The sequence below is a fragment of the Rhinopithecus bieti genome, unplaced genomic scaffold (assembly GCF_001698545.2).
Source record: "Rhinopithecus bieti isolate Rb0 unplaced genomic scaffold, ASM169854v2 scaffold_9383, whole genome shotgun sequence".
Taxonomy (NCBI): Eukaryota; Metazoa; Chordata; class Mammalia; order Primates; family Cercopithecidae; genus Rhinopithecus; species Rhinopithecus bieti.
In genome coordinates, this window is record NW_016806471.1 from 1,691,113 (window position 1) to 1,711,177 (window position 20,065).

Genomic DNA, 20,065 nt, shown 5'->3' on the forward strand with positions numbered 1-20,065 from the left:
TTTTTAAATATTTGAGGTTTTTACCGTTCTCACACCAATTCCCACAATGATGAGTTGGGTTTAATTTTGTATTTGTAACCATTAAAAACCAAATTTGAGGCATTTCATATTGATGCGATAACCTAAATCTTTCCTTAGCATTTTTTATTTGATGGTGTAGAGAATGGACATAGGAGTTGAAGCACCCATCATACCTAAACTTTTGTTTACTGATTATGAAATATACTTTTCTCACCATAAGAAGTCCACATCAACTCATGACCCTTAGCTCCCCAAAAACTGAACATATCTTAAAATACAGCTATGAAGACCATTTGCAAAAATCTTCAAAAGCCATGAAAACCATTAAATGTCAATTTCTAAAACTATGAAAAACAATCTAAAGACTTAGTTTGGGTAAATCAATGCATTTTGTAAAATCAGTGACTCTGTTATTTAGCATCCTAATTTTGAAAGAAGTGGCCACTGGGCAGCTCATGGATGGCTGGGGGTCTCCTTTCTCCTCATCATTTCTGCCCCATCTGTCCTCCTGGGAAGTTCATGTCATCAGCTGCCCCCACTCCTCTGGAGGCTGTCACTCACCAACCCTGCCATTCCCCTCTCTCAAGAGTGACCTCACACCTGGCTCACCATCTCCGGTTCATCCCTTCCCAGGCACCATTCCTAGAGGCTTCCACGCAACAGGGACAGTTTGACTGCACAACACTCTATCCGCCTCCAGTGATCTCCTCCTGCCCTTAGCTCCCCATTGCCGTAGTCATATCCTTGACCTTGACCTTCATCAACATCCAAATCCCTGTTGAAAGGCTGACATCACACATCCCAACCTCAGGCCACCCTCTCCTCACCTTCCAGCTCCCTCTCTGGAATTCCCACTCCAGTAAACCCTTAACCTCTCCCAGACCCTGACCCACTGACCCGACCACTTGCTCTCCCTCACCCGTCCCCCTACCCTGTCCTCAGTTCCTCCTTACCCAACTTACATTTCCCAGCCTGCACGCAACACCCTGAGCTCCTCAGCCCCTCTCCTCCTCCTCTCTTACTCCATCACAGCCAAAACCCAGTAACCCCCGTGAAACCCAACCACCCCAACTCCATGCCGGCTCCTGAGCAGCCAAAGGTCACTAGGTAACACATACACACACACACACGCACACACACACACGGGCTGACTGGTCTCATTTTGAAGTCCCAATCTCCAGCTCCAAATGCCTTAAAGCAGCCATTTCTTGCCTTCCCCTGCTTAAGCTAATTACCTTGTGTCTTGGTCTGTTCGGGCTGCTATAACAAATACCATAGGCTGAGTGGCTTATAAATAAATCACGGAAATTTATCTCTCATGGTTCTCAAGGCTGAAAAGTCCAAGATCGAGGTGCTGGTGGATTTAGTGTCTGGTGAGGGCTCACTTGCTTGTTCACAGACAGCCGTCTTCTGGCCGTGTCCTCCTCACTTGTCAGAAGGGCCAAGTGAGCTCTCCAGGGTCTCCTTTAGAAGGACACTAATCCCATTCATAGGGGCTCCACTCTCATGTCCTAATCACCTCCCGAAGGCCCCACTTCCTAAAACCCTTGCTTTGGGGTTTAGGATTTCAACCTATAAATTTGTTGGGCAGCAGGACCAAATATTGAGACCATAGCACCTTAACTCATATTTGTTGAGAAAATAGATTTGGACAGAAATGCCCTCGCCTTCTCACCCACCAGTGACCAACCTGCCTCACCTGGACACCCAGCTCTGCCTTCTCTCTGTTGGAAGGACCCAGCTCCAGCCTTGTCAAAGGCTGCCCTGCCATGCGTGCTGGTGCATGCCACAGGGATCCATCCCTCCTCACTTATTGAAGACATCACTCCTGAAATCGCCCCTTCCTGCTTACGTCCTTCAATTCCACCCTTTCTCGGGATCTTTCCCAAAAGTTACAAATGTACCACCATCATTGCTTTTCCCAAGACAGAACAAAACCAAAAGCAAAGCCTTCCCTTGACCACCGCCCAGCCCCCTATTTCACTCCTCTCCTTCCTAGCAAAGCTTGAAAGAGTAGATTTCTGGTTGCTGATTTTACCTGCTCCCTTCACATTTTCTCCTCCATCCTCCCCACATCAACATTTCAACCTCACCCTCCAAGAACGATATTCTAGCAAGATCATGGGAAATGGCAGATGGAACAGCTAGCCAAACGCCTGGGTGGGGTCCTGCCTGTGGGGTCCTCCCTAGGTGGGACCCAGGGAAGCACATGTGGCTGGAACCTTTTATTTTAAGAGTGATGAGAAACCATTGGAGGCATTGAGACAGAGGCATGCCTCAATGTCTCTGTCGCTGAATCAGGAAGTCACTTCTCTAAACTTCACTGCCTTGACTTCTGGGTTGCATCTGACCAGGCTAACCACTTCCCCTTTCTTTCTTTTTCTTTATGTATGTATGTATGTATGTATGTATGTATTTATTTATTTATTTATTTATTTATTTATTTATTTTTGAGACATAGTCTTACTCTGTCACCCAGGCTGGAGTGCAGTGGCATGATCACAGCTCACTGCCACCTTGACCTCGTGGGCTCAAGCAATCCTCCCACCTCAGCCTCCCGGGTAGCTAGGACCACCCGCATGTGCCACCATGCCTGTCAGTTTTTGTATATTTTGTAGAGATGGGGTTTTGCTATGTTGCTTAGGTTAGTCTCAAACTCCTGGACTCAAGAGATCCGCCTGCCTCAACCTTCCAAAGTGCTGGGATTATAGGTATGAGCCACTACACCTGGCCCACTTCCCCTTTTTTGACACCTCTACTTGTCTTGGCTTCCCTGACACAGCTGACTGATTTCTCCCTCCCTCTCTGGCCCTAGTCTCAGCTGCCTTTGCTAGCTCTTCCTCCTCTACTAGATGGTGAGACCCAGCCTCGCTCTCTCCTGACTATACACCCTCGCTCCATGATGTCATGGTTCTGTGGCTTTAAACACTATCTATACACTAATCACTCTCAATCCATGTATCAACCCTGACCTCTCCCCAGAACTCCAGGCCTACATCTAACTGCGTCCTTGGCACTTCCAGGGGGGAGACCTAATTGGCATCTCCACCCTAAAACAGCCAACACAGAACTCTTAATTTCTGCCCACTGAACTTCCCAATCTGTTCCTCCCCTCATCTTCTCCATCCTAGTAAATGGCATCACTGTTGTTCAAGTCCAAAATATCAAGTTATCCATAAATTCATCCCACTTCCCTTCAACTCCACCTCCAAAATATATTCCAAGCCCATGCATCCTCTCCATCTCACCTACAACCGTCTGCAGCAACCTCCTAACTGATCTCCCTGGCTCCACTCTGCTCTGTGCCCACCCCCATGATCCATCCTCCAGAGTGCAAGTCATCTTTTCAAACACATAGATCATACTGTGCTAGTCAACTGCCTCAATGCCGCCAGTGGTTTCTCATCACTCTTAAAATAAAAGGTTCCAGCCACATGTGCTTCCCTGGGTCCCACCCTCCATAGGCAGGACCCCACCCAGGCATTTGACTAGCTGTTCCCTCTGCCATTTCCCTGATCTTCCCATGGCTGGATCCTTCCTGTGAGTCAGATTTTGGCATTCTCAGTCACCTCTGTCCTATCATGCTATTTTAATTCTCAGCTTGGCATTCTTCACTATCTCACATGTCTTGTTAATTTGTTTGTTGGCTTGTTTTCTATTTTTCTGTGTCTCCAGTTAATAGAAGAACATAAACTCCATACGAGCAGCACCCGTCCGTGTTGTTCGCTGATGTATCCTCAGCACCTCGAACAAGGCAAGGCCCACAGAGGGTGCTCAGCGAATATCTGGGGATAAATTCACACACCTTCCTTCGGAGCCTAAGCTCCCTGAGTTACTGCAGAACCCTCCAGACACAGGAGGCCCCAAATACACGAACCAAGTGCACTCTACTCATTCCTGTTGCTGATCAGGCAAAGATGGCCTCCCTTTTTCTAATGCCCCTCCCTGTTCACCCTTGAGCCCTCTTTCCATGGCTCCCCTAAGAGGATGAACAGGGGGCTGGAGGGTCATTCCTCTGATGGTCGGAGCTGATGCTGTTCTGAGCCACTCTGGCCCCTCCCTCCCTGTCCCCTCTTCCCTTCCTTCCCTATCCCTTCAGCCAGAAGGCCACTGCCAAAAACCCACAGCCACTCCCACACACTGACACGCACACACACACCACACCACACACACACAACACCCCGTACACTACTCCATACACATGTACACACACACCTACACACACCACACACCACACACTACACTACCCCATACACATGTACACACACCACACAACACACCATACACTACCCCATACACACATACACACCACACATCACACACCTCACCCCATACACTACTCCATACACACACACACCACACAAACACCCCATACACTACCCCATACACACCTACACACACACCACACACACCACATACACACTATATACACTACCCCATACACACCTACACACACAACACACCATACACTACCCCATACACACTAACACACATCTATACACACACCACACTCCCTACGCTACCCATACACACCTACACACACCACACACACGACATCCCATATACTACCCCATACACACGTACACACACACCATACACAAAACACACCATACACTATCCCATACACTCCTACACACACACACCACACACACACTATATACACTATCCTATACACACCTACACATACACAACACACCATATACTACCCCATACACACACATCTATACACACACCACACTCTATATGCTACCCCATACACACCTACACACACACCACACAATACCCCATACACTACCCCATACACACGTACACACACACCACACAATACCCCATACACTACCCCATACACACGTACACACACCTATACACACACCAACCCCATAACCACCCAATACACACGCTACACACACCACACACAAACCCCATACACTACATACACACTAAACACTACCACACACACATATATTACACTACCCCATACACTCCTACACACACCATACACTACCCATACATCCTATACACACACACACACTCTATATACATTACCCCATACACACCGACACACAAATACACCATAACACTACCCCATACGCTACACACACACCTGTTGCACAACCACACCCCATACGCTACCTATACACACGCTACACACATACCACACACAACACCCCATACACTACCAACACACGTACACACACACACCTACACACGACCACACACCACACACTGATATCACACTATCCCATACACATGCTACACACACCACACACACAACCACCACACACACACCCATACACTACCATACACAGCCTACACACATACACCTAATACAACACCACACACAACACCCCATACACTACCTCACACACACACCACACCCCCCTACCACACACCTACACAACACACCACCCCACATATACATCACCCTACACACACCATACATACGAACACCATACAACACCACAACATCCCATACACTACCCCATATACACCTGCCACCCATACACACCTTACACATGCAACACACTAACACCCCATTACACTCCCCATACACACCTCATACACACCATGCACTATAAACATACCCACCACACATAAACCAACCGCACACCTACATACCAGACCTAATACCACACACTTTATCACAGGTCCTCATTACTTACTACTTCTTCACACACATCTTCACTCCCACTTATCTTTACCTTAGCTACATATTTACATCATACTATACACACATTATGTATCACTCCATACACTATGTTCATATCACATTCCTACACAACCTCTACACACACATCACCACACACAAACCCCATACATCTGACCCTATACACACCTACACATCACAACACACACAACACCCCCAACATACACCACCCACACACACATACCACACACACCACACATAACACCCATACATTACCCTATTATAACACATCTAACACACCCTTACACACACCACACACCTACACATACAACCACCCACAACACATACACACACCACCACACATACACCCATACGTTACCCATACATCACACACCCTTACACCACACACTACACCACCCCAACATACACCACCCCACACCTACATTAACACCCCTAACACACACCACCCCACACACACCTATGTACACACATACAAAACACCCTATACACTACCTCACACACCCACACATCACCCCACACACACCTACACACACACTACACATACACACCACATACACAACAGCCCATACACTACCCCATACACACCTACACACATACCTATGCACACACACCTACACACACACCATCTAACATATACCAACAACACACATAACATACACACCACACACACAACCCACACACTACCTCAAATACCTACACAACACATTATTCCCACCACATATGCCACTCCACGCAACTACACCCACACCACACCTCCGCTACACTACGCTCATACTACCTACACCATACACCACCCAACACAATACACCACCCCACACGCCTACACACGCAACACACCACAACACCCCATACTCTCATACACATCTACATACACACACCGACACCTACCACACATACACACACACCCCATACACTACCTTACCAACCCTACAACACACCACACGCATATATAACACACCACCATATACTTCACACACAAAGCCCTAAACACACAAACCGCCACCCAATCGCACTCCAGCACACACCATGCACATCCCACCTATGCCACACCCTGTCCCAACACACACACCAGCACAAACCATTACCCCACATCCACACACACACTAACATACCTACACCACACAAAAACACGCTACACACACTCCACCACTGACACACATACATTACCTCAAACCATAATACATACCACAACCTACATACACCCAACACATACATTGCACACACACTGCCATGCACCAATACCACACCACACCACATTCACAGGGCACTCCATACACTATTCTACACACCCCACACACACAACTACACACAACCACCTCACACCACACACACGCATCACATATACACACACCACACACATCCACACTACACATATCACCAGCCCTACACACACACCTCAACACACATCACATAACACCACCACTACACCACCACACACACACTGCTACATATCCTACCATCTCCCACACCACAACACACACCCCACCTCTCTCACACACCACATGCATATGCCATGCATACTTACACTCTCCACACACCAGACACACACACGTGTTCCCATCACACAATGACCCCCTCTCGCTGTTGCTCACCGTGCACAGCATGGGGTTACAGGAGCCTGCAGGCACGGGTTGGAGGGGAGCGCCCAGGGCAGGTGCTCACATCCTGTTTTCTGAGCCGGAGCGAGTGCAGTTGATGGCGAAGCCAGGGCGTGCTCAGGGAGCGCGGAGCCCCACCAGCGCCGTCTCAGGAGCAGCACCGAGCAGGGGCATCTGGCCAAGAGCTGCCCCGCACCCCAGCCGCTGGCAGGGCCTGCCCCACACATGGAAGGAGAAACAGGCAGGTGGCTCCCTGGAAGATGTTATTTGGAGGGTACCAGAAAATACCTTCATCCAAAAATATCTCACTTCAACCACAGCACCTGAAATACTACCATGAAAGAGGCTTTGTTTGTGGGAGGGGGCGCTACATTTTGTTCTCTCCTGGTCTTTCTCATAGCAATTTCTTACTTGGACACAAAGGCAACCAAAGATGAAGTCACCAACACCCTGCTCACACCTTAGTGCCGGCAAATCCTTCTACCCACTGACAAGAGCCGGAGGTCACTGGCGCTGACAGAGAGAGAGAGCAGATGAAAACAGAAGAGAGAAAATGTCGATCCCTCCAGCTTTGGCACCTGTGGAAAGAGAAGCTGCCTTCCTCCTGGTGGCCCCAAGCACCGTGAGAGCCATTCAGTCACCTGTCTCCACCACCTGACAGTCCACATCTCCCTGTCCCCACAGCCCCCGCTCTCTTGCACCCCACACCCACTCCCTGGCCATCAGATGAATTCTCCCTGAAAGGGGAGGTGTCGGAGGTGACAGAGCTGCAGCTAAAGCCCAATTTTCGTTGACACTCAGAGCCTCTGACAGCTGTTAGAAGAAGAATGTGATTTTGAAATTTAAATAACACACTTCTGCATTCGGCTCAGGGAGACAACCTGAGGATAAGCAGTTTATCGCCTGAGCCACCGCGAAGGGGGCAGGGAGAGCTGCTGCTCTGCTGTTCTTCCGGTTCTTCCCTGCCCTCAGCCCCGTGCCCCCACCTCATCACAGGGTGGCCTCGGAAGGGGGTCTCTGAGAGGCACCAGCCCGACCTGCTGAAACATTAAAGCCTCACCCTGTATTCTTTTGCTCAGCAGCCCAAGGAGAGGAGGGGGTGCCCGCACAAAGGCTAGGTCTCCTGCCCCCAGGCCTGGGGTACACAGAGGGAGCCGACCCCGGGAAGGCAAGGGGCTTCCCTAGACACCTAGCCGAGCAAAGCCGGGTCCAATCCTCCCCCAGCCCCCACCAGGGCCACAGGGGTGTCTTCCTGGGGACTGACTTTTGAGCCCAGGGATAAGTCTCTCCCCACACCAAGGGCAGACCAACTCCTCCCTAGGGACCCGAGCCCCCTAATCAGGCAGTCATCCTGAGTTCTGCCACGGAGAAGTCCTGGGCTGGAGCACCCCAGAGAGGCCACTGTCCTGTCTGCCACAAGGATCCTTGTTCATTGTCCCCTGAGCCCCCAAGCTCAAAGACTTGGGATTCCTTCATCTCCCCAGGCTCAGCCAGGCCTCCCAGCCATGATGTCACCAGGAACACCATTCCCACATCGCACTTTCTCCTCTTGCAAGACTTCCCTTATTTCCCCAGTCATTGCTGGTTGCTGCCTCCCCTGAACTCTTGGGGCAGCACTTGGTCTACACTGCTACTGAAAAGAAGCCACTTAGGGAGTCCCTAAGTGAGTATCTGCCTGTTGCACCACACAGTGAGGACACGGGTCTGATTCTCTTATAGCAGTGGTTGACCATCTCCGGAACACACGAAGCACTCAGTATTTACTGAACAAAACATGTTCCTCCGAGGTCTGGCCCCAGCCCTGCCCCAGCCCTGCCCCTGCCCTGCCCTGCCCTGCCCTGCCTTGCCCTGCCCCTTCCATGAGCAATTCCTGCACACCCCGGCCAGGACCCGCCCCTTCTCAATGCCCCAGATACTCCTAAGATGTCACACACATGTGACACCTCACAATTGCTTAGCACCTCTCGCAAAGCCATCAGCTCCCTCCAGTCCGCAAACAGTGATACCCTTCGCCAGCACTTAGGGTGCTCCTGTGCCCCGGCACGCTGAGTGCCAATGCTTGCAGGGCAGCTGGACTGCTGCATCTTGCAGATAAGAAACATGAGGTTCGGGGGTCCAGTGAGCTCTCACAGTAGGGTAAGGCCAGGATTCACAACGAGGACTAGCCGGTCTCAAAGTCCACATTCCAGCCGTGATGCCAGGATCCTCGGTGGCCGTGTATTAGATACAAAGGACAGTGTCACACACACAGAGGACACAAAGGGTGATGGCTGCACAGGACACAGAGACCAACACATACAATCACACACATGCCGCCAACACGTGGCAGCGAGCACCATGATAAAGGACAAAGTGCTGTGGCACCAGGGGATGGTGGTGGTCACCTCTCAGAAGCTGTATGCAAGGCTTCTTGGCAAGGGGTAGCGTTTGAGTGCTAGTTCCCTCTTCTCCTGAGCCCGCCCTCCAACAAGGACCACAGGAGCATCTAACAAGAACATCCCTGGCCCTCTCCAGGCTCCAACCAAGCAAGACGGCCCACCCCAGACACATGCTGGCCAACCATGGTAGACATTGCCATCTCTTCCACCTCCAGTCCACAAAGGCCACTGAGCCCAGGCCACTCACCAGCCTCTATCTGTCCCTGTCACAGCACAGCACGTGATGGCCATCCCCACCCAAGACTCCCTCTGAGCCTCAGGGGCCCATTGCTCTCTGGAAATCACCTGATCACCTCTACTCCAGTCACCACCAAGCACTATCCCAGCGTGAAAGGCGGCCTTGCATCAGCAAAGGCACACACAGTTTCCAGAATGCCGGGTTCTAGGCTGGCCCAGCCACAACCTGCCACTGGACCTTGGAGAAACCAGTCCATACTAATGTTTTAAAAGCTAACACAGCTTAGAGCAGCATGCCAGGCTCAGGCCAAGCACTCACCCGCACTATCTCATTTAGTCCTAACAAAAATTCTCAGAGGTAGGTGATGCCATTGGCCCCAGGTTAGGCAAGAGAACAGGACTGGGGCTTAGAGGAGAAGTGCTTCAGAGGTGGGACGGGGATTGGAATCCCATCAACATGTGTGCCGTCCCTCTGAGCCTCAGTTTCCCCTTCTGTCAGGTGAAGGGGTGGGCCTCCATAATCCCTAAATTCCCTTCCAGCTTCAGAAAGGATGCCACATGCCCAAGCCTCTAGCCACACTTGCACAGCATGGCCAGACCCCGGAGCCCCTGCCCCTCACAAGAAGTGTCATCAGACACAGCACCTGATGACAGCCAAGGCCATCTGCCCACTTCTCCCTGTCCCTTAGGCATGGCCCCAGTATTGGTGAGGACGCCTCTGCCCAACCCGCCCAGTCCTCTTCATCACCACTTTGACGTCCACCCACCTCTCTCTAGTTCTACAGGCCCACATCCCTGCTGACTCCACACCACCCTTCCCAGTCCTCCTTCCCTCTGCAAACTCCCTCTTCCTGAAAGATCTTTTCCTTTTTTTCCACCTTGGTTCTACCCTCTCCTGCCTCCCCAGGTGAAATCAGCTGGGATTCAGCAGTCACAGGGTCATGGAGCCTGGGGATGAGGAGGATGCTCCACTTCACCTCCTCAACCCCTGCACCCACCTAAACAACCTCTGCCTCCACTGAACACCCCAGGCAGACAGAAGATGACCCACTGTGCCAAAGCTGGCTCAGTCCCTGATGCGCTGTGGGCACTTTGCCGACATCCCTTCCCACCGAACCCTCTTAGGGCATCACACGTCCATCTTACAGACGTAGGCACCACAGCTCAAAAAGGCCATAGTGAGCCGCAAGATCACACACCCCTAAAAGGCCTAGTCAGGATTCGAACCCAGGACTGTCTGGCTCAAGGCCCGCGCTCTTCCAGGCACCTCCCTAAATACTGTCTCACGCTTTCAAGGGCAGTTTGAATTGCTAGAACAGGACAAAACTCACTTCTTCTCCATGAAATCTCTTCCCACATACAAGGGGAGGGTAGAACATGTGGACATGTCTAACATCACTGTCGCTGTGACTCAGATCACAGCCACACTGCTCCCTACCTGGTCCTGGACTCAGGACTCGGCTGACCCACCGATGAGTCCAGGGTCTGTCAGGCAGCACTGGGCAGAGAGGACGGAAGAAGCTGCCCTTCCCCAAGGCTTCTGGACATTGGAGGGTGCTGCAGGAATCCTGGCAGCTTTCTTTGCAACAGAATCCCAGTATGAGTTTCCGAGAACCCCAACAGAAAAAGATGAGGAAGAACAGACATTCCAGGAGGCCCCTATAACGGAGCCCTGAATTCACAGACAGGAGCTGGTAAACAGATAGTAGCAACTGAGTCCCAAAGACACAGGGGCATCCTCCCTGGTGTCCCACCTGGAGACAGTATAGACCAGAAGTGGCCACCAAGACTCCATGCCTCCCTCCCTACCCCCAGTCTTTCCACACAAAGAAGTGGAGGGGGCAGCATGCAGGCAATATGAGTGGGGGTAGGGAGGGGCTTCCCACAGGATTTCGTGCAATCCTGCGGGGTGACAGCCTTTTAATGCCAAAGTTCTAGCGCAGGTTCTTGGTTACTCACAACAAGACTTTGCAGCCAGCGTACCACACACAGATGGGGGATATGTGTGCCCGGATATTGACAAGCAGGAGGCTCGTGATGGCCTGAGCACTAAGCTGGTCTGCTCACCCTGCCACATCACCATTTTCTGTGTGCCTTGATGGGACAAAGGTTGGGAAGCACTGCTCCAAGCTCATGTCCTCATTCAGACACAAGATCTGGCACATGAAATGAGCCTGCCCAAGACCCTACAGGTGATCTATGGTGGGAACTGCACTGGAACCGCCTCCCAGCTCCCGTTCTCGCCTCCTTTCTGCTGAGCTCCTCACCATGGCCAACTTGGTTTCTTTTGTGTGTGTATTTTGGGAGGTTTTTTTGAGACAGGGTCTCACTCTGTCGACCAAGCTAGAATGCAGTGGTGTCATCATGGTTCACTGCAGCTTCAAACTCTTGGGCTCAAGCAATCCTCCCACCTTGGCCTCCACAAGTGCTGAAATTAGAGGCAGGTGTGAGCCACTGTGCCCAGCCCCAGCTTGGTTTCTTTGTAGCAGGGCCAGGGCCTCCCTATTCAACTATGTGCCCAAGTCTCCCCAGACAGAGCTGCCTACTTACCTACCCCTAAGGCTTCTCTGGGTGGAGCTGAGTCAGCAGAGACAATGAAGAGGGACCGGCACAGTCCCCAAAGCCCAGCCCTCATGGCAGGGAGTGGTCCCTGGAGCAGTGTTGCGTACAAACCCAGAGGTGCATAGGGCCCAGTTATCTCTGGGCAGCAGGTGAAAGCGGGCTGATTCAGTGAGCTGCAGACCTAGTAATTTCCTCATTTGTCTTGTCAACATCCTGTCCCCCAGAGTGTCAAGTCCATTACGTAAAGATTTTCTGCTAGGAAGGTATTTAAGTGTGAGTCCAAGGAGCAGCAGGGGCTTGGGCTAAGGTGAGGATCTCTGCGCTTCAACATCCAGGAGCAAGTCAAAGCTATTTATTACTGGAGAGAAGCTCAGTGTCACCTGTGCACGCAGTAGTCATCTGCCAGTACCTGAGCTTCACACAGAGTAGAACGTGGGTGCATATGGGGGCCACCAGGGCATGCCCACTACAGCATCCACAGGCTAATGGCGTCTTCAACCTGCTTCTGAGCCCCAGAGCACTGCCTCAGAAGGAATGGTCCAAAGTGGATTTCCATGCAAAACTCATCAGGAAATGTAAGAATCAGAATGCCTGTGCAGGAAAGACTCTCAGTCAACCCCATCCAGTCCAGCTCTTGGCCAAGACTTACCATAGAGCTGCCATGGTGCCCACAGGCAAGGCCAGCATGGAAGCTGCTCTGGAGCTCAGAGCCTCTGTTATGATCCCACTGGGGCGGGGGGGTTATGATGCTGAGAGCCCAGGGCAAGGTGCTCAACACAGCTGACTTTGAGGTCTCCACTCCATTCACCACCATCCCAACCACCACCAGCGCCCAAGGCCATGCCCAGACGGCTACCCCCTGGCCAATACCTCCCTTCCTGGGCATCCAAGATTTCTCCCACCAGGGACACGTGTATCATCCCTGTTTCAATCTCCTAGAGCGTGCTTTCTCCACGGGATGGAAGGGCATCACCTCAAGGGAGCAAAAGCTTGTTCTTGAGTGGGCAAAAAGGAAAAGAAAAAGGAGATCTTAAAATAGCTTATGGTCCTCCAAAACCCAAACCTTCGAGACAAAATGTTATTCCTTGGTATTTAATCTCTCTAGTTAGGAAGAATTATTTTTTCTCCCCAGCAAACAACAATGAAAAAAAAAGAATGGTTGAGAAACATGGCCCTGGAGAGTTCTTTATTTGAAAGGGCTTAAGGCCCCACTGGAAATGCTTTCAGCTCACGGTTTACAGCAGTGCTTCTCAACTGGCAGTGACTGTGCCCCTGAAGGGACATGTGGCCCTGTCTGGAGACATCTTTGTTGTCACAGCTTGCAAGAGCACTGCTGGAATCCAGTGGGGCCAGGGAGGTTGCTGAACATCCTCAGACTCACAGGACGGCTCCTCCCACAAGAAAGAATTACCCAGGCCAAAATGTCAATAGTGCTGCTGTTGAAAACCCTGCTCTGCCATAGAAACTCCAGAAGATTTCAAAGACTGCCACAAAACTGCCTGTAAACCAGATTTCCTGTGCTCAAAGATCCCTGAGAACAAGTCCCACTCTGGCCACCCCCGGAGCATCAGTCTCCACCAATCCCTAGAGGAGCTCACCCCCCACCCCCACAGAGCACTCCCAAGACCGGAAGCCCCTCCCTAGCGCCCAGGCAGGGTGGGCTGCCCTGGGCCCAGCGTCTCCCAGATGCCACAGAGAACAAAGCCAAGAAGAAAGACCCCCAGAGCTCACCTGGCCCCTACATGTGGAGCCTGGCAGACAAAGCTAGAACCAAATGCAGACTGTATCACTTCCCAGGGTGGACAGCACAGGGGGTGGCCTGAGGACCACAGCGACTCCTGCAGACACTTCCCTTCATGTGGTTCAAGAAACAGAGCCCTCAAGAGCAAGGGAAAACCCAGGGCAGAACAGATCGTCATAGGACCAGTAACACCAAGCCGCAGCTGATGCTGACTGATGCAGCGTGCTGAGCACTTCACCACCCACTGACCCACTTAGACCTCACGGCAATCCAATGAGGTAAGGACGGTACTCTCCCATCACAACTGAGGAAACCGAGGCCCAGACAGGGTAAGCAACATGACCAAGTAGAAGGGCTCCAAAGCAGGAGAGCCAGGGAACTGGAAAGAGGGAACAAGGGTAAGATAGAAGGGTGACACCAGGTTCCAGATTCAAGCCCTACCCCATGACAGCCAGCTGACCAGACAATTTCCATCAACACCTTGCTCCACACAAGCACCCAGGGAGGTGGGCATCGTGTTCTTTACAGAGGAGGAACTGAGGCTCAGAACTGTTAAGGGCGAGCTGATGGGCAGCAGGGCCATCATCAGATGCCAGGACGCCTGTCCAAGCCCAGTGCTCCATCTGCCACGCCACAGGGACAAGAGGAGAACTGGCCAAGTCCCAGTGCGAGCTCACTTACCTGAGAAGATTGAAGCAAGCCTGAAGATGTCCGAGAGGCGGGAGGTCACCGGCTCATAGGGGGAGGCTTCGTAAAACTCCTCACCTGCAAGACAGAACAGGCATCAGACACAGGTTTCTCCGGGCCAGAGCGCTGCCGGCACTTAGCAACTCTGCCGGAGGAAAGCTCTCTAACAGGGGAAAGCTCGTGCCACCCAGGGGATAAGACACAGAGCAGCCCTTCCCAAAGTGAAGAGTGCAGGACCGGGGCACGTTAGCAACGAAATGTTTGCATTTCACCTAGGCAGGTCTGTCTCCCAACTAGAGGAGAAGCTCCCCGACAGCAGCTCAGAACTGCCTGACACTTCTCTCTCGTGACCACACTGCATGGCCAACCCCCTTGGAAGAACTTCCAGGTACGTCTGGGGGAAGTGAGGCAATGCTGGCCCACGTAAAGCCAGGTATCAATCGCAGGATTTGAAGTCAAAGGGTTCTCCATGACCATTCCCCATTTCACAACAGAGGGCTCTGAGGTGGCCCAGAGAGGTGAAGAAACCTGCCTGAGATCACACAGCTACTCCTGGAAGGGCCAGAGCTAGACTCTGCTGTCCTGGCCCTCCTACCAGCATCCTTTCCCATCACACCATGCCAGCTCCACCCATCACATCATGCCAGCTCCGCCCAGGTCACTGAGGAGGACAGAATTTCCTCTCTGCCTCCCATCGTGTCGCCAGGAGAATCTTGCTGGAGGGGCTGAAGTTCCGCTCAGTGGGTGATCTGATCCCCAGCTTCAGTCTGCGTGACCCCTCTCCCGCAGGGCCCTCCTGTCTTCCCCACCACCTGCAGGTCCTTGGACCTTTCCTCGAGGCTTTGGTTGCCTCGGGGGCTCAGGAATGGAAATGCAAGTGAGTGACAGGAGATGGATGGCCCAGGGCTCCCCTTAAGACCCCACCACTGTGTCAGGAATCCCACCCTCCTCTGCTAAGGCCTCAGCAGGAAAGAAAATAGCCTCTTGAGATGTTATCAGCGAGGGGAAATTGACGGCTCATCACTCATCCTGCACGTGTGTGCGTGTGTGTGTGCGCGTCTGTGTGTGTGTGTGTAGTGAGAAGCAGGGCACAGGTGATGACCCACAGCCTCACACACTCATTTCCCATCCAGGCAGGAGGGCCCAGTGCCCAGGCAGGCACCCTCTGCCCAGGAGTGAGCACAGGTGGGGCAGCCTCTTCAGGGCTACCTGCAGCAAGGTATCATGCATCTGAAAGGGGCTTTGCAACCCCTCTGCGTGTGGTCACCCAGAGGCTGGAAGTGGAGACTCAACTAGCCCCCTGCAGGCTCACCGAGCAAGGAGGCTGCCTGTTATTCCCGGCAGACCCCTAGGAAAAGGGACAGCCCCAAATGACAAGGAGGAGGCACATTCCCTGCATAAGAAATAGCCTCCACCTTTCAAGTCACCTCCTAAGAGCATCCCTCATGCCCTGCAACACCCAGGACACACAGCAGGTGCCCAGCTGGAATCTGCTGACAGCCTAATCCAAACGAAGACTTTTTTTTCTTTTTTTTTTTTTTTTTTGAGACAGAGTCTCACTCTGTCACCCAGGCTGGAGTGCAGTGGCATGATCTCAGCTCACTGCAACTCCCATCTCCTGGGTTCAAGCGATCCTCCCACCTCAGCCTTCTGAGTAGCTGGGATTACAGGTGCCTGCCACCACGCCCAGCTAAATTTTGTATTTTTAGTAGAGATGGGGTTTCACCATGTTGGCCAGGCTGGTCTCGAACTCCTGACCTCAAGCGATCCGTGCTCCTCAGCCTCAGTGCTGGGATTATAGGCCACGGGCCTAGGTAGAGCTAGGCCAGTCTGATTAATGGCGTAGGGGTGGCAGGGTGGGAACAGCCTCTTCCGGAACTGGTTTGGAGGGGCCCAGCCTCTTTAAGTCAACTTGTGTAGCCTGTTTCTGCCGCGGAATTCACCAGTGAGAAATCCTGAGGCGTGAGCCACTGAAACCAGAGCCAGAATGTCAGATTCTGGGAATGGAAGAAGCCCTTGCTCTTCATCTTCAGACCAAAAGACCCTGAATTTCAGTGTCACCTTTGCAGAGGGCATGAAACCTGGTCTCAAAGTCCCCATGCAGCCAACAGTGACAGTCCCCTGTGTAAATAATGGTGGTGGTAATGGAGGAAATGGTGGCAGTGGAGGAAAACGGGGCCCAAGCCATGGGATCTCCACCCCCGGCAGTGAAAAGGGACCTGGATAAGGAGTTGGGGCCTTGGGACCCACTCTGGGTCCTGTCATGAGCTTGCTGTGTGCCCTGGAAGGCTATCTCACCCATCCATGCCTCAGTTTCCCTGCCAGATGGTAGTGGGGAGCCTGAATGATCACCAGATCCTCTGCAGTTCAGACTCTAGGAGCTCAGCAGCCACGTCTTGAGGTCACATTCCTACCCCAGCCCACTCTCCATTCTCCCCACTCCTGCCACAGGCTCTTCGTACCTGCTGTGCACCTCCACTGCATACTGAGAGCTAAGTCCCACAGAGCGGAAGAAGGCGGAGCAGAGCCCCATGGTAAATCACGCCCACCAGCAGGGGCCAAGGAGAGGCTGAGAATCCGAAGGAAAATCCAAGCCTACACACATTGCTCCTCTCAGCGATTCTTGCCCTCTCCGCAGTCCCAGGCCTGCACCAGGTTATTACATGTCATCAAGGAACAGGGAGGAAGGACTCGCAGTCCCCCTCAGGGAGACTGCTCAACAGGCCATGGATGCTTACCTCTCAGGTAGACCCTGCCACTCACAATAACACTACCTGGAGGCCTCCTGGCTTCCCCTGGTCGGCCCTGGGCAGAAACTACCTCTGGGCTCCCAAGACCCAGGAGAAGGTGGAATTCCCCTACGGGGAAAAGATGCAGTCTTCTATGGAAGGAAAAAAGTAAGAGTGTATTTTCTAGGCAGGGCCCAGAGGAAAGGTCTCCCGACCTGCCTGCTGGCCAGCACAGGGAACACAGTTCCTACAGTGCTGTTACCTTCTGAAGCACACGGTCGGTGTTTAACCGATGGTTGTTGAATAAATGAATTAATAAACCATCTCAAGACTTAGAACCAGGCGGGATGCAGCGGCTTATGCCTATAATCCCAACACTTTTGGAGGCCAAAATGGGAAGATTGCTTGAAGCCAGAAGTTCGAGGACAGCCTGGCAATATAGCAAGACCCCACCTCTATAAAAAATAAATTAGCCAAGCGTGGTGGCACGTGCCTGTAGTCCTAGCTTCTCGGGAGGCTGAGGTAGGAGGGTCACTCGAGCCCAGAAACCTGAGGCTGCAGTGAGCTATGACCTTGCCACTGTACTCCAACCTGGGTGACAGAGCAAGACTCTGTCTCATTAAAAAATAAATAAAAAGACTCAAGGCCAGGCACAGTTGCCCACGCCTATCATCCCAGCACTTTGGTAGGCCGAGACACAAGGATTGCTTGAGCTCCAGAGTTCAAGATCAGCCTGAGCAACATAGTAAGACCTCATCTCTGCTTTAAAAAAAAAAAAAAAAAGCCAGTCATGGCAGCAGGCTCCAGTGGTCCCAGCTACACGGCAGGCTGAAGTGAGAGAATCATTTGAGCCCAGGAGATGGAGGCTGCAGTGAGCTGTGATCATGCCACTGCACTCTAGCCTAGGCAACAGAGTGAGACCCTGTCTCAAAAAAACAAGATTTGGAACCAGAGAAACCATCTGCAGTCAGGCACTCCCAGTCAAGCGGCCTTGAAAACCACACAGCAGTGTGCAGCTAAATGCACACAGCATCATGCTTATTTCCCTTGGATCCCATCGGCACAGTCCTCCTGTGGCCTGATGCAGTGATAAAGAGGGAGCCAGTGAGATGGGAAGGGCTGTTGGTGCTAAAAGGCCCAAGCGCTCAACCCGGCTGTTCTGGCTGACAGTTCTGTCCTGTCCCTTCCCCTGTCCACTCTGCAGCCCACCCAAACCTGCTGCCCAGTCTCCCTTGGGTGGAAACTGAAGGCTGCCAGAAAGAAGACAAGAAACAAAACTACTCAGCTCAGGCATCGAGCGCTTTAATTCTTTGTACGCTACAGAGTCCGGCTCTGGGTGAAGACAGCGCCTTATCTCCTGAGGAATAGAGTGCAGTACCCTCAGGACAGTATTGCTCCCTTTGCTCATGCTAGTTCTAGGAATCCAGGTTGCTAGGGAGAAGGCACCGCCTGATTCATGAGGAATACTTTGCTATTAATGATGGTAGTAATTATACGCATTTCTTATTCCTGTATTTAGAACATATTCGAGCCATCTCTGACTGGTCAAGGATCCCTGTCTATTTGGCTTCACACCTACAGCCACTTCCTCCCTCCCAGCACCTAGAGGGAGCATTGCTCCCCTGTTTTTTTTTTTTTTTTTTTTTGAGACGGAGTCTCGCTCTGTCGCCTAGGCTGGAGTGCAGTGGCCGGATCTCAGCTCACTGCAAGCTCCGCCTCCCAGGTTTACGCCATTCTCCTGCCTCAGCCTCCCCAGTAGCTGGGACTACAGGCGCGCCACCACGCCCAGCTAGTTTTTTGTATTTTTTAGTAGAGACGGGGTTTCACTGTGTTAGCCAGGATGGTCTCGATCTCCTGACCTCGTGATCCGCCCGTCTCGGCCTCCCAAAGTGCTGGGATTACAGGCTTGAGCCACCGCGCCCGGCCTGCTCCCCTGTTCTAAGGCTTATCCCCTGGCCCACTGTGTGCCCTGGACCCAGCCCCTCCCCTTCCCAAGGGCATCATTCCACAGAAGACCCTTCTGTCTTCTTCATGGCAACATCACCATCACTACTGTCCGACCTTAGATTTTAAACTGCTCAATCCTCTCCCATCTTTTTTTTTTTTAAGCATCCTTTGTTCTCTCCTGTTTACACTGTAATTCCAGAAAGAGTCATCTGCATTCATCATTCCCAATCCCCCTGATCCCGTCCGCTCCCTAACCAGGCTCCTCCCTCCAGCAGGAGGGCCCAGGGGAAAGGTCTCCTGCCCCATACGATGGCTGGCATGGGGAGCATGGCTCCTCCAGTGTGTCACCCTCTGAGGCACATAGTAGGTACCTAAGAATCTAAGAGCCTCAGCCTCAGCTTACCCTAAGCATCCAACCCTGTTGAGGGTCCTCTCTTCTGGGATGACCCCCCTTTGTTTTCCTGCTGCTCCTCCCACCTCTCCCCAGCACCTTCTCA

General features: G+C 52.1%; 1 protein-coding gene across 2 annotated transcripts in view; it reads right to left on the reverse strand.

Annotated features, from left to right (window-relative positions):
- The window catches only part of GFRA2 (GDNF family receptor alpha 2), a 102,844-nt gene that overhangs the window by 73,849 nt on the left and 8,930 nt on the right, over positions 1–20,065 (reverse strand). For both annotated transcript variants that reach the window (XM_017876744.1, XM_017876745.1), the window contains one exon: positions 14,887–14,970. In XM_017876744.1, coding sequence (XP_017732233.1) covers positions 14,887–14,970 — 84 coding nt within the window. The remainder of the gene's footprint in view (positions 1–14,886; positions 14,971–20,065) is intronic.